The sequence below is a fragment of the Melozone crissalis genome, unplaced genomic scaffold, assembly GCF_028551555.1.
Source record: "Melozone crissalis strain CALT ecotype California unplaced genomic scaffold, PUWL_Pcris_2 ptg000019l_1, whole genome shotgun sequence".
In the NCBI taxonomy this organism is placed as follows: domain Eukaryota; kingdom Metazoa; phylum Chordata; class Aves; order Passeriformes; family Passerellidae; genus Melozone; species Melozone crissalis.
Genome location: NW_026535797.1, coordinates 24,199,179 through 24,213,879, shown reverse-complemented (window position 1 = coordinate 24,213,879; position 14,701 = coordinate 24,199,179). Strand labels below are relative to the sequence as shown.

The 14,701-nt window shown below is 40.9% G+C and overlaps 1 protein-coding gene across 8 annotated transcripts in view; it reads right to left on the bottom strand.

The window, feature by feature from the left end:
• Positions 1–14,701, bottom strand: part of ZMIZ1 (zinc finger MIZ-type containing 1) — a 333,497-nt gene that overhangs the window by 18,840 nt on the left and 299,956 nt on the right. For 5 of the 8 annotated variants that reach the window (XM_054277262.1, XM_054277265.1, XM_054277266.1 and 2 more), the window contains 7 exons: positions 12,607–12,721; positions 10,170–10,387; positions 8,549–8,747; positions 7,280–7,570; positions 5,094–5,276; positions 2,637–2,811; positions 1,179–1,365 (listed from right to left, as the gene is read on the bottom strand). In XM_054277262.1, coding sequence (XP_054133237.1) covers positions 1,179–1,365; positions 2,637–2,811; positions 5,094–5,276; positions 7,280–7,570; positions 8,549–8,747; positions 10,170–10,387; positions 12,607–12,721 — 1,368 coding nt within the window. The remainder of the gene's footprint in view (positions 1–1,178; positions 1,366–2,636; positions 2,812–5,093; positions 5,277–7,279; positions 7,571–8,548; positions 8,748–10,169; positions 10,388–12,606; positions 12,722–14,701) is intronic. The other 3 variants (XM_054277264.1, XM_054277263.1, XM_054277269.1) reach the window with 3 other exon arrangements.

Sequence of the window (14,701 nt, the reverse complement as noted above, 5' to 3'; positions counted from 1 at the left end):
CAGGCTCCCTCAGGGCACAGGGGCACTGTGGTATCAAGGACTCCTGCATCCTGCATCAAGCCTCAGCTTTAGAACCAGAGTCTGTCCTGGGCCAGGGAAGGGAGCCCATCTCTCTGCCCACCTCACACTCCCCAAAACAGGAAAACACAAATCTCCAGTGGATTCCAGTGAATGGGATGAAGATTCTCACAGGAAAAAAACCCAAAACCTGAAGTTACACCTGTAAGCAACCTCCATGCAAGACTCCAAGCAACTAACCAGCCTCCACAAGGCACACAGAAAGGCTCAGACAATGCAGAGTTTATCCTGACTCAGCAAGGAGAAACACAGAGACACTTTCTGAGAAAAACCAAACAAGGAGACAAAATTATTTTGTAGTATTTGAAAATATATAAATTTTTAAAAAGTTAAGGCTCTGACTGTCATTTGATCTAAGGCCCTTCGATGAACATGGTGCAATCAAAACATACCCAAGAATCACTTACACAGATCTACATTAAATACAGCAAAGTACCACCAAGGAAAAATATTCCTCTGTGCTGGAAATAAGACTTCACTGCAAGTGAAAACCAGAAGCCTTTGTATGAAGAAACCTATGCTCTCACATTTCTGAGCTGTGTTTACTTGTGGAGTCCGAGAACAGGGGAATTTAGGAAGTTAGCTTCTCAGGTTTGGAGGATTTAAGCACTTGTCTTTCCAAATGATTTTACCAAGCCTCTAAGTCAGGTCCTTACTCTTAGTGGGTTATTCTTCTTTATCAGATAACTCTGCACTATTTAATTTAGGCATAAACTCTAAGAGCCCTGCAGAGCTAACACTACAGAGGTCACAAAGCACCTGGGGTCACTTCATATTCCCAGATGGAAGTTTGCAGTGGTGTGGGTCAGGGAAAACCCCACTCCTGTTCCAGCCAGAGCAGGAAGGATGCAATGGTTGCAGTGGTTTTTCAGACACTGCTATGAGCTATCAGCAAGGACATGCAATACTTGTTGTGAAGCATTTTAGAACGTGTTGCCTCTGGAAAATGACAGGTGCGAGTGCGTGCGAGCTGAAAGGACATTCTTCCTACCCAGGCTACAATTTTGAAGTGAAATTCCTGGCACACCTAAGCGCAGTGCCTGCAGGCTGGCACTGCTCCCTCAGGGATGCCCGAGTCCCCTCGGCAGGGCTGAGCTCACCTCCACATCAGAGTCTGGTGCACGGTGGGGCGCAGGTGAAAGACGTGGTTGCTGACTGCCAGGTTGTGCTCCAGCCGGAAGGGCTCCAGGACAACCCCGTCCCGCACGGGGAACGTCAGGCGCAGCTCGTCCGTGTGGTTGGCTGGGATCGGAGAGGGAGAGAAGGCGTGAACTTTCCCTTTAGCATCTGCAGTGCAACAATAACGTGTGTATTTATACAGAACAGGGACAAAGGCACAGTGATCTGTACTGGCTCTAACTTAGCAGGCTCACACACACACACACAAAAATACAATCAGAAGTAACTCTGTCGTCTAACTGATACAAGTGACAAGGCTCAAACTGAGCCTCTCCTATTGTCACCCACTTCACATTAGGGCCATAGCATTCCAGCCACCAACAGAAACCAGGCATGGCAAGAATTCCTGGTTTTCATTACAGGATAGGCTTTGTGTCCAAGCTTACTCTGTTGGCAGAAGACTGAAACAAATCTCTTAATAATGTCAAACTGTGATAATGTTTGTTTTCCCTGCTTTGAACAGGGATCAACATTACCCAATTAGTTTCAACAGTTTCATCAGCTGAAACTATGTGATGACCAGACACTGGTATTCAATTACTATCTGAGCCCATAAGAGGAGATTTTGAGGTAACTTACAGCTGATCTATGAAGTCCAAATGGCTTTAAATCCTGTGTTCTTGCCCAAATAATACTGCAGCCCATCTTCTTCTACTTGATTTCTCAGCTATCCTGAACTCCAGAGCTGCAAAGTGCTAATGCAGCAGCAGTTATTTTATAGAAAACATAAGGTTCTCCCAGCTCCCTAGTAAATGATGGCTCCCACTGTTCATCAGTCACTTCAAAACCTCAAACATCTCATGCTAGTATCCAGTCAGAGAGATCTTGTTATTCCTGCCTTGTTCCCAGCCAAGTGTAGCGGTGACGTTGAGTGGCTTTGAAAGGAACATATATCAATTTCTGGCACAGTACTGAATATTCCTAAGAAGCCTGTATGGATCACAATAGAGACACTGCTATAAATATTCACGTTTTATCCTACTCTGCAGTGTTGTTCAATGAATGGCTTTGCCCTTGAACAAAACAGCCCAAATGAAAGTTCATACAATAAACAAGCCTACAAAGTGCACACAGCAAAACATGAAATCAAGTGTTTTCTCCTCAGAAAGCATATTAAAGGAATAATTCTGGAATAACATCCTTACAAGTTTAACCTGGAAGAACTTTTCTGATATTCTATTTTAGAAGAGCATAGCAGTCTTTCTGTATTCTGTCCATGGATCCAAGTGACTCTACACTGTGCATGCCACCTGTTACCAGTTAACAACTCCAGCCTCTCCCAGAGCAGCAAGCAGAGCTACTTTCCAGACTCTGAAATGCATGTGGGAGAGAACAGAGGAACAATAAATTACTGTAGGGGCATTCTGTTTGCTACTCACTTGGAGGTGGTGGTAAAGCATTGATATTTGGTTTAATGTCAGGTGGGAATGGTGGTTTGACATCCTGGTTGGGTGACAGGTATGGAGGAATATTGCTCCCTGGTGTCATGGGTGGCGTGGGGTTTCCTGGAACAGGTGAATGAGGGTAATTTGCCACAGGTACAGGCCTTGATGGCTAGAAAATAAATAACATCACATTGTTATTGCAGTCTTGAAATAAGAACAATAAGCCTTGTGAACAGCACTGTTATCAAATATCAAAGACAACAGACAAGGGAGGGAGGCCCCTCTGTTTCTGGAGAAGAAACCACAGGATGTCCCAGGAGGCCTTCAGGGAAGAGGCACACTAGGAGAGCAAAGCAGGAACTGAAACCAGCAGACCAGCCAGCTTAACTCAGGCAATGACCAGATACAAGCAAGGCTGCTAAAAGATTTACTGGGTTCCTCTGAATGCTCTCTTTCCAAAACCAACCAGCCATTTGCTTCAGTTTTTCCACTGAGCCACAGCCCACCCAGCCCTTTGTATCCTTCTGCCTTCCTCACAAAATACCCCCAGTGCACAGAAGCCTACACAAAAAAAAAAAATTAAAAAAAAAAAAATCTAAAGACACACAATTAGCCAGTCTGTGTCCTTTTTACTTCCATCTATCCTTTCTTCCATCCTTGTTCAACTCCTCTACTCAGAGTTAAAGCTCTGAGGGTCAGGGGATGTTTTTTATACTGTGCACCTACAACTTGATTCTGCTCCTAGTTTGCTGCTAGCTAAGACAAACTGATAGAAACAGGACAGTTAAGTATGAATAGTAGCTATGTATTAAAACACCTTTGCTTTAGTTTATAATAATTAAGGAGATGGTTACAGTCAGCAGAATAAACCAATAACCCTGATGTGAAGGAAGCTGACATTAAATAGAATTGCAGCTGCATGGCTCATGTACCATAAGCAGAAACACAGGAGAGTGTCAGAAAACCAAAATCTTCACAGACAGCCCAAGAACTGTGACTTCAAATCTGACTCTTTATCTAAATGCTGCTCTGCTAACCTAAGATACTTGAGACTTAAACATTCAGGTTTCCAGCCATCTTTGGTTTTTATATTTGGCACACACAGTTACTGTCTGCACAATCACTACAATTCAAAGGTTCAGGTTTTGATTGTGGAATTTTCCCCTTAACCAGGATAATCTGCCTTTTTAACAAGATCTGGTTTTTCCTAACAGTTTCCAGAGAAGTCAATATTGGAATACAATATAGGGGGTTCATTGTAAAGAAACAAATTCCCTGTCAGGAGTATCCGGCAAACAAAAAACTTAAACCCCATCTAAAATAAATGTACATAAAATATATTTAAAATCTGTCACTTCAAAATTTGACAGAGATCTTCTGCAGCTACTTTAGCATAAATGACTGCACTGGAATGATTATACAGAAGATCTGTCTATTCCTCATGTTTTTCCTGACAGTGACCTGCAAAAGCTGCCATGATCCAACAGGCATTCCTTTGGGTACCACAGTGGACAGCACAGCTACACACAGAACAGATGCTCTACAGAAAAGGGTTTTGCTTTCTCTCTTTTTTTTTAATGGTGTTTTCTGTGTGAATCACACCAAACAATTCCAATTTAACAACAATGTGCAAGTTAGATTCTTTCAGCCTACATTCAAATTCAGAATGCAGTCCAAATACTTCAACAGCTAATGCTTTAAGCAGGTCAGAAGATCAATGGTCCTCCCCATTTTTATACTCACTGGAGTACCTGTGTGCAATAGATCATTTGTGGGCATTTCAAAGATGCCAAAGCTCAGCAGGCCCTCAGTGCAACCTCAGTTTGGAGAATACAAAGTGCTCAAGATGTATCAAGATGTATAAACAGGCTTTAGGCAACATTTTAACAACTCTAGTTCTTGCCCAAAACAAGAGCACAGAGGGAACAAACAGAGAAAAAAAAAAAGGAGGAAGAGGTTGGAAAAAGTCACAGAAACTTCAGTTCAAAGGTGAAACCCACAGCTGGAACACCTTTTAAGTTTGGCCTGGCTTAATCCAACAGTGACCACTGTAGGTCCAAAACTGGAATGCTGCAATGTGGAACTTGTTTATTACAGATTTCCATGCTTGCATTCTTGCAGGGGACCACAAATAGGTGAAAACATTACACCTGAATCCCATTAGGTACTTCTTTTTACAAGCTATTTTTAAAGCAAACCCAACATTTTCTTGTAAAAGCCTCTAATGAGCTGCAGCAACATTCAATTTTGTGTATGAACTGCTCTGAAGTTGCAATGCAACTTGGCAGATTGACTGATTCTGTGATACCCAAAACACTAGTAAAAATTTGGGCGTTTTTTTTTCTATCTTCCCCTGAACTACATAAATGCAGTATCTATGAAATCATTAATGTGACTTCATTAATAAATGGCCACCAGAACACAACAAAGTAATAATCTCAGGATTCCTACCTTGTAATACTGCCCCATGTTGACTGTTGGAGGAGGGTACTGCCCTGTGTTTTGCTGGCTTGGCATCCTCTGTCCAGGATAGTTGGGAGATGTGAGGGGTCTCGGAGGGTTGGGCGTGGGGTACTGACCAGGCTGGTTTGGAAACTGGCTGTTTGGTCCATACTGCTGGTTTCCATAATTCGGCTGTTTCAGGGATGCAAGAACACAAAGCCATGTTTTATACAAGCAGCTTTCTTGTATGGATTATTAGCATACGTTCAGAAGCACAATCAAAACAAACAAAACCCCTTCAGATAAATACTTCTTAAAAGCATAAAAATCTTGCAAACCAAAGGGGGGGTAAGACACACACACTCAGCCTTGTAACACTGTCAAAGGGCACTGTGCTTGAAGAAACCAGAATTACAACCAGATGCAAAGTTCACAAAAATTCTGTGTTTTTTAAGTGCTACCACACCCAAGCCTGGGGCTCCTTTTTCAGATGTAGAATGGAAGCACAAAAAGAAAAAGTTAAATAAATAAATAACTAAAACAAAACCCTGGAAGGGACAAGAGCACAGAAGATGTGCTTTCCATGCCTGCCTTTTCAACCCAACTGCTCTGCTGGCCTCTTGCCAGAGTGTTCAGCAATACTTTAACAGCTAAAGAGAAGTTCTTACTAGTCATAAGCACTTTGCTAGTGCTAGCTAAGACTGCCCTGTGATTTTGGAATTGAAGTAATGAAAATTGGAACTCCAAGGGTAGTAGAATGTCAATTTGAAAAATAAACTTAATAATAAGACATTTCCATAAATGAACCCTACAATAAACAATAGGCAAACATCATCTGCAAAATTCCAGCCCATCAATCAAGCAACATTTATGGGACTGTTCAAAACTGACTTGTTGGAAACATGAACATATTCACTTACAATTAAAAACCTGATTCTGAAGCAGCAAAAAACAGATTTAAAGCCATCCTTAAAATATGAAATCTGAAAAATCAAGTGAACAAGCTACATTTTGTGTTTTCTTCACTTACTTGTAAATAAGTTCTCTTAAGAGAAGCAACTCCTGCAAAAGCACATCCCTTTTTTATTTCTGATTAGTTTTTTATTTAGAAAAAACAGTTTGCAGAGCAGGAAAGAAATGTAGCTCTGTAGAGCAGGCAGAAATGTTTTCTGTATTTTCTGCATGCCACGGTCCTCTTTGCTGTGCATTTTCCATAAACTCTTAGTACCATAATTATTGCCAGGGCAGTATCATAATATTCAGAGCTCTACACTTGCTGCTGAAGTCTCAGCTGAATACAGAATTTCACCAGGAAATGATCTCTGAAGCTACTAAGTGAGGGCTAGATTTGTAAAAACATTTAGGTGTGGGTAGATGCTGGGAGCTGCTGGAATTCTAAAAAGCCTCTACTGCCCAATTCATGCTAACTTGAAGAATAAAACACATTAGTGCTTTTCAATTCCAAAAGCGTATTTGTCTACATCTTCAGTTTTCTAAATTCCTCTAAAAATTTGAGCCTAAGTGTTTTGCCCTGTCATAATACAAGTCAATGGCAATGTAATTTTGCCTATAAAGCCAAGCAGATCTCCTGTAGCAGCATGGGACCTTATCACGCTCCACAGAAGCTGGTATTAGATAAATGCTGACAGAGAGGGATTTGAGTTCAACATTATTTATATTCATCTTAGTGACTATGAAAATCAACACTGAAAAAGTTTGGAAAGCAACTCTTCTCTAAAAAATGACTGCTATTACTACTGGTGTTACAGTACAATGTCTGTCTTGTATTTGATTAAAAAAATAAAATCGTCCAAGAAAATGCAGATCAGATATCTACTGGGCTAAAATGAACTATTTCACCCTCAGTGTCTCTTCTAAGTTGCCACATTAAAAGACTCCACTTATGTGATGGAACCCTGCTTAAGATCTATGAAGTCAGCATGAGAATCTTAGAATGATATTCTGGTTTGGGGCCTTTCTTGGACTTAGTGACCATCATATGGACTAACACAGCAAGGGTTAACCTGAATACTTCAGAAGCTAAAAAGGAAGAGCTGCTCCTGCTAATATTTTAATGGCTGCACTCCTACCGAGGCTGGAACAAAGATGCACCTATCTTAGAGGGATGTGCACCACACCTTACCCAGTATGCTGCCACTTGAACAGTGTTCACAAAAGATCATTTCTTTTATTACCTCTCCTGGGTATGGTCTCTTTATGCCCTGTATAGGCAAAGACTGGGGGCGTGGGCCTGGGTAGGCCTGCTGAGGCATCCTCTGCCCATGGGTGCTGAAGGGGCTCATTCCAGGAGGCCGGGGCTGGTTCATGCCCATGGGTGGCCCGCTCATGCTGGAAGGTGTCATCCCTGCTCCCATGCTTGCTGGGTTCATGTTGCCTGGCATGGAAGCAGGACCACGAGGACCAGGCTGGTTCATAAACTGGTTGTTGTAAGCCTGAGTTGGACCCATCTGGAAAGAGGAACAAACCTTCAACGGAAGAAGAAGAAAAAAAAAAAAAGAATAAAATGCGACATGCATTTATAAAATGGGAAGAGGGAGCTGAACGTGCTTTTGGGGAAGGGAAGAAGGGGAGGATTTATGTCGCATTTTCCTTCAATGGTCTCTAACATTTGATGGGCGGTGAAGTTATTTATAATAAAAATTATAAAATGCATAAGAGTGGAAGACAGATGTAAGCCTAAGGTGACGAATTAATTGTTTCAACTGGCTGGTCTAGAACTGTAAGGTAACAGATTGGCTGTGCAAACAGAGCACAACACCACAGGTCCTAAGACCCTGTGCTTTTCATCACCTGGCATATGGACTCTTACACTTCAGAATTCAGAGAAGTAAAAAAGGTAAGAAGGAAAAACCTGAATTGATCAAGCCCTTGTTTATTTTAAGAAAACAATTATTCCATGATGTCATAACAGGCTAGAAGTTATGGATCACTGGAAATGCATCTCTTTCATAGATGCCCATATAGACAACATTATTACAAACCAAATCTCTCTTCTATTGTTGTTTCCCTGTTTGAAGGGAAATAACCCAAATAACCAGCTGCAGTTAGCAAAATAAACAACTGTCCAAGAACTACAAAATCTATTGCAAGATTCTAGAACATTTCACTAGGTATTCAAATTTAGAGGGCTGGCAAAGACAGCAATAATGTATCATGTCAGATGCAGCCGTAACTGAGAAATCTTTCATTATTTTCAAGAGGCAACCCCTAAACTTCAAAATACAGTTAGGCAAGTTTTATTGGGAAAAACATGGGGACTGACTCATACCTACATACACACATTCCAGCAGTTTCTCATAAGCACTTCTAACCATGCTCATGCACCAGAACAAAGTAAAAAAAATACAGTAGGCACCCTAACAAACACAACAGTGAGAAGGAAGCCAATTCCCTGCAATGGCCCAGCCCAGGCAGGTATGAAGACATAAGGGTTACTCTCTTACCGGTCCATACTGGTTCATGTCCTTATTCTGTGTTTCCTGAAGGGCTGCCACAGTGGCTGTGGCTGTAGCTGTTGCTGTAGCAGCTGCAGCTGCAACTGCAGCAGCGGCAGCAGCTGCAGCTGGCTGGGTGAAATCAGCTGGTGGCCTCGTGTGGGGGGGGATCCCCATTCCTGCAGGGGTATTTGGGCCTCCAGGGTAACTAACAGGGAAGAAGAGAAAGGAGGAGAGAATTAAGATGTGCCTGCTGGATTTTGTTCTGAATGTTGGTGGGATCCTCACCTGGAACCATTCCAAAAGCACGTATCAATGACTAATGAAAGCCAGCAGGCCAGGTAATTAGGTGTGTACAGGAGACATGGATTGCATCTACAGGCTACACCTGCCTCCCAGGTGCAACAGTCACAGGGCTGCCACTGGGATTGCAAGGCATTGCCAGCAGTCATTTTGGGGGCAGTGAACTTCTTTGCAGCTCTGTAGCTTCCTGCAAAGTAGGGCTGAACTGTCGGAAGGAAATGCTCTGTTCCTCAGTAGTGTAGGGGCAAATGCACAGGAGCAGGAACAGCAAACTTCCTCCAAGACAGCACATTAATCTGCCTCAGTGGTGAATTATGGCAAGTGTTCAAGATATCATAAAAGCATTTCTCCCTGAACCTTAGCAGAAAGGCCAGGAGAGACCCAATGCAATCGACTCCACTGGATCCCACACTGTGTGTTCTGCAGTTCCTGCCCATCTCTTCTATTGATCCTGAGATAAACCAACCTAAGCCAAACCACGCCTTTCCCACTTCAAATATCTTTGTAAATATGGGCCAATACACTGTGTCCATTTTTGAGATGCTAATACAAAGCTGAAGAAACTTTTTGGCTTGTTCAAGGTCACTCAGTAGATCAGAGGCAGAGATGAAGGAAGAGATAAACTCTGAGTCCCAAGCTTATATTCTTCACACTAGACTGCCTATGCTAGCAGCAGCAGTCTCTTCTGCAGCCTTTGCACCATAAATAGTGGTTTCAGTTAAGTGCCCTCACCATCCCTGTTTACAAAGTATAGACACAGAAAATCATCATGTAACTAATGCCAGGCTATTACTTTTGGATTATATGAGTAATGCGGCATTTACTTCCCCAAAATAAATACACAACACAACCATATTTTTTAACAAACATCTTCATTACTGATTCTTTTCAAATTCCTGCTGTGGAGTAAGTCTTTGGGCAGAAATATTCTGTTGCATAGCAAACTACTTTGCCCAAGCTTACTCCTCCATATGCACGTAGAAATTATACCATCAATACCTTTCACATCCTGGCCTTATTAAATGTTAATCATTCCTAAGCCTGTGGTCTGTTTAACAATCTCTCTTAATTAAAACTTTATTTTGGGGGTTTATTAGAGCTAATTGATTGACCTAAGCCATTGCCATTTACTGTGATGAATTTCTTTGCAGTTTGGGTAGCTGATTTCCAAAGCTATAAAAGCAGTGTGTGCTTCAGTTAACCAGCAAAAAATAGCTACTGAGACTTTATATAATTAAAATAAGCCCATGACACTTTTTCCAGGTCACTAAAACAAGCTTTACCAAGTATTTACATCCATTTTCCACCTCAGAGAAGTAAATCTTACCTGCCACCAAACCCTCCACTTCCAGGATAATTGGGTCTGCCATACATGCCCTGCTGTATGTATGGCTGAGTGGAGCCTGCCTTGGCTGAAAATTGCTGCTGCTGTCCAGCAAACTGAGGGGAATTGATTCCAGGGTTGCTGGTTGTCATCCCAGAAGCCATGGGATTTCCTGCTGGGTTCATAGGGTTGTTAGCATTTGCCATTGGATTTCCCAGCACCTGCAAGAAGAAACAGGAGAGTAAGGGGCTGTACCTTGAACTACTTCAAGCAAATTAAGTTGATTTGCTGCAGTTGTTAAATTAAAACATAACCACCTGTACTCTGAACTCTAATGAGCACAGACCTCATTGACATCTAGGTGCACATTCCTGGCGATTTCTACTTCTGCCATTTCCAAACAAACAGGTGATTTTCAACTAGATGGAACTCAAATTAATATGCATATTAAAAATACTTATGAGAAAGATCTGCTACAACCATGCTGTGACCATTCATCTGACTAAAAGAAAGGACATAGCTTTTTTTTTTTGGGATGGAGGGTGCGAAGGGGTGAGAGATTTTTTTGTTTGGTTAATTGGTTGATTGGTTTGTTTGATACAGGATTCTGAGGTAACTTGGAAGTAGTCAGTCCCACTGGCACAATGCAAATGGTACTACAGATAGAAAAACTGTGAAAGAGCATATTTCAATAGTTTAACCTATTCTTGACTCCATAAGTAGTGTACAAAAGACTACTGATTGTTTTTATTGCTTCTTATAAAAGAGTCCTCTGTTCTCTGTATAAAAGGACTTGTTTTGTTTGCTAAAAGGATTGGTTTTCCCAAATTGCTATGATTTCCATGGAGATGTAAGTGTGGCTGTCCATGGATCACCTGCATAAGATTTCCTGGAAAGTCTCCTACTCGGGAAGAAACTCAGGTTTTTGCAGAAGACTAACTCAACAGCTTCAGGCATTTGAGAGAAGGAATTGGTGAACCCAGCTCACTCCTTTCCCTCAAAGAGCACAAAGACTTACATGAAATCCTGACATTCATTTCAATCTGCACTGAATAGCTATAACCAAGCTTCATGTTCCAGAGTCTCACACCACTCCTTTGCAGTGACCTTCAGAGTCACTGCATTTTCTTTCTTCATGCAAGAGATCTTTTCCTTCTATTGCACCTTCCTCTGAGTACCATGAAGAGTTCAAGTAACATTGCAGTACTCCTATGACAGACAAAACTCTGAGTATTTTTTTATCTTACCTTTTGCCTTTTTAAGTGTAAAAGAAACTATATTTTCATTTTCTGGCAAATATAGACCAATATGTTTACTCAGGTATTTCTCTCCCAGATGGGACACCTTTTCTTGTAAGGTGTTAAAGAAATCAACAATAATAAAACATGTTTTAGATCCTGTAACTGTTTCCTCTTCTTGTTTCATTGAAGAAAGATTTTACCATAAACAGTGCTTACATAACTGCTGTGTGAATATCTATATGACTTGGCCTCTGAATAATTTCTTTTTCAAATGGCTCATTCCATTACAATTTCATTTTTAATCTTCTTAGCAAAATTAAAATAACAAAAAAAATCCCCAGAAAATTTTGTATGGGATCTAACACCACATGGTTGGAAAGAAGTAGAAAAGACAGGTTAGATTTATGTACCATTTGCACTCATTAAAGATGGTAATGTGTTTTTTGAGCTTTTCACCTATGGTGTAAGCAAAGGCCAGACTGTCGGCATGCTTAATTTATACCACATCCCTAGGAGTGCACTATCACAAGTAATTGGTAACTTCTTCATAAAAGCTGCTTCTTTTTGTATAGTGCAATTCAATATACAACACAGAAGAAAAAGAGAGTTAATAGTGGAGAGAACCAAATGATGATCCAGGAAGCATGGCTCTCACCTGGGAGCCAAGAGCCCACACTTGTGTTCCAACGCATGTTGAAACATTTTTACAAAGTTAGCACTAACAGGAGAGACTGGAAAGAACACAGCCTAAAATTTGTAGTTAGCAACTCAGCGTGGGGTAGACTTGGTATTGAATTTCACCAGCCCACAAGTACAACACAACCCCAGGTAAAATCAACAACTATCATTTGGTGAATCAAGCTAAATTTTTTACTAGAACACATTCAATCTGAATTCCCAAGAGTTTTGGGAATATCCCAATCCCATGCTTTTGGTCTTGAAACCATGCAGTGTAAAATATGAGGTAAATCCAAGCCTGACATCTGCATGCAGCCAAAGGAGTGACTGACTCAAGCTCTCAGACACCTCTTGTTCAATGCCACCAAAGAGGACATGACTGGGAAAACAATGCATCATATACAACAAAGGAGACAGACCCTGCTATTGATCCCAAGAGGATTTTCCAAAATACCTTCCATTTTACAAACATTAGCAGAAATGCATATTTGGAGGGAAGGAGGCATAAAAATGAATCTTACCTGGCTTTGAGAGGTGTTAGTCACACCCCATACTGTGGTGACCACTGACAAAGAGCCTGGAGGCTGGTTGGTATTTTGTTGCCAGGGAACAGAATCATAAGGGAAAGACCCATCACTGCAAAAACAAACATTCAGAAGGGTGACATTTTGGAAGTTTAAACTGTGCCAAGTTGCAGGTGGTGACAAAGGAATGAACGTCTGACATTACCTTAACTCTCCACACTTCCTCCACTATTAGCTTAGTATTCTCAGAGGCATGAAGTTTCTTTAACAGCAATGTGATTGTATCAAACCACATAGAATGAATGAATTCCTATTGAAGCACAGGGCTTTTACCACAAAAAGGTCTGATAGCAGTGAAAGTAAATTCAGGGGCAGAGTTTCAAACAAGGACACCAAGTTACTCAGAAGCACACATTTTTTTTGCAATTCATCTCAAACTCTTCAACGGTCACTGCTTCAGCTGCCTTATATCAATTCAATTAGATTTTGAGACCAGACTGCAGCTCCACTGTCTGCAGTGGGTCCCCAAATGGCCAGAAAAGCCTTTAAAGCAATAGCAGTTCAACATCATTTGGAAAAGTAAATTGAAATTCAGATAGTGTTCTCCCACACGATGGATAAGCTGCATGCCAAAAACAGTATTAGCTAATCAGCATTCTAGAAAATCAACTGCAGATATACAACACATCTTTCAGATAAATATGTGGATGAGAGGATTGGGTTTTTCCATTAGCTTTGTCCACAGATACAAGCAAACATTTCTTACAGTTCTTTTCATACAAAAGCGCTGGTGGTTTCAGAATGAGCCCAGGATAGGCACGCACTTAGTGTAATTAATGAAATATCTTAAATCCAGTGAAAGTAACTATCAATCCTATGACCATAAAACACATTCTACTTGAAATTTACTCATTCTTGTATTATTAACTTGTAAATTAGATTCAATTTGCATATATATACACATACACTCAGGTGATCCTTCTCCTCGTCTAGAGATATATATATATTAAAAAATACTATTTAACAGACACACATTGCTCTTTCATTTTCAAACACCATTGATTTGTGTTTTATATCAAGAACTGCATTTTTGTCTTGACTACCAGCTATCACCAAAAATTCTATTGAGGGCTAACTTACCTAAAGAATCTTTACAGGCTCTACATGCACTCTATCAACGTGCTTCAAAGCCTGCTCACTCTCCCGTGACCCCAGACAGTGCTCCAGGCTTGGACCACTCCTTCCTTTTGTGCTGTGAGCCAGAATCAAGGACTACCCCTGTGCTCATTCTTTAGCCTGTTCATAAAGCCAGGTGTGAATCATTTAAGAAAGGAATTGCTCTGCACAAAGTGTGCATGTGTGTTATAAAAACTGCCTCTGTCCTGAGTAACAAATAATCTAATAACAGCAGCAGCAACTGTGTAAATGAAGCAGTGAATACATTTCATAAACAGCTAGGAAATTTTAAACAAATTCCACAATTCATCTGCCAGCACACCAGCAATGTATTAGAACATAACTGTGAATTTGAACTGACCTATTTGCTTCAAAGTACCCATATTCAATCAAGGAATAAAATGACACAAAAATTTAAATTAGATAAAATAATAATTTCCCTTAACAAATTATTAGAGAAAACTAATGGTAAACCATGATTCTCTGTAAGGTGTGTGACATGTCATGTTCACACTGACAGCATCCATATAACCTGGGTGTGAATAAGGGCATACTGAACACCTGGCAGCCACTAAGTCCTGCTAGCCCATGTTTCTTTAAAATATTTTCTCTCAGAATCTTGCCCCTCTCACTCAGAGGCTCAAACAGTGGCTTCAGTGACTAATATTTGCAAGTGACGCAATGCAAGTCCCTCCACCAGCATGGAGACAAATGATGACTAACCCAGAATTTGTGACTGCTATTAAGATTTCCTCTTTTATCCTGCTCTGAATGATGCCTCCTACTTTACTTCCTTCTCTGACTGTTTCTGATGATGTCTGCTCTGTGATTTGTTTGGATATTTATGGCACATATGAGTGTTCATGCACTTCAGTGACTACAAAGAAGCTCTCTCCATGACATAAGCAGTGAAAGG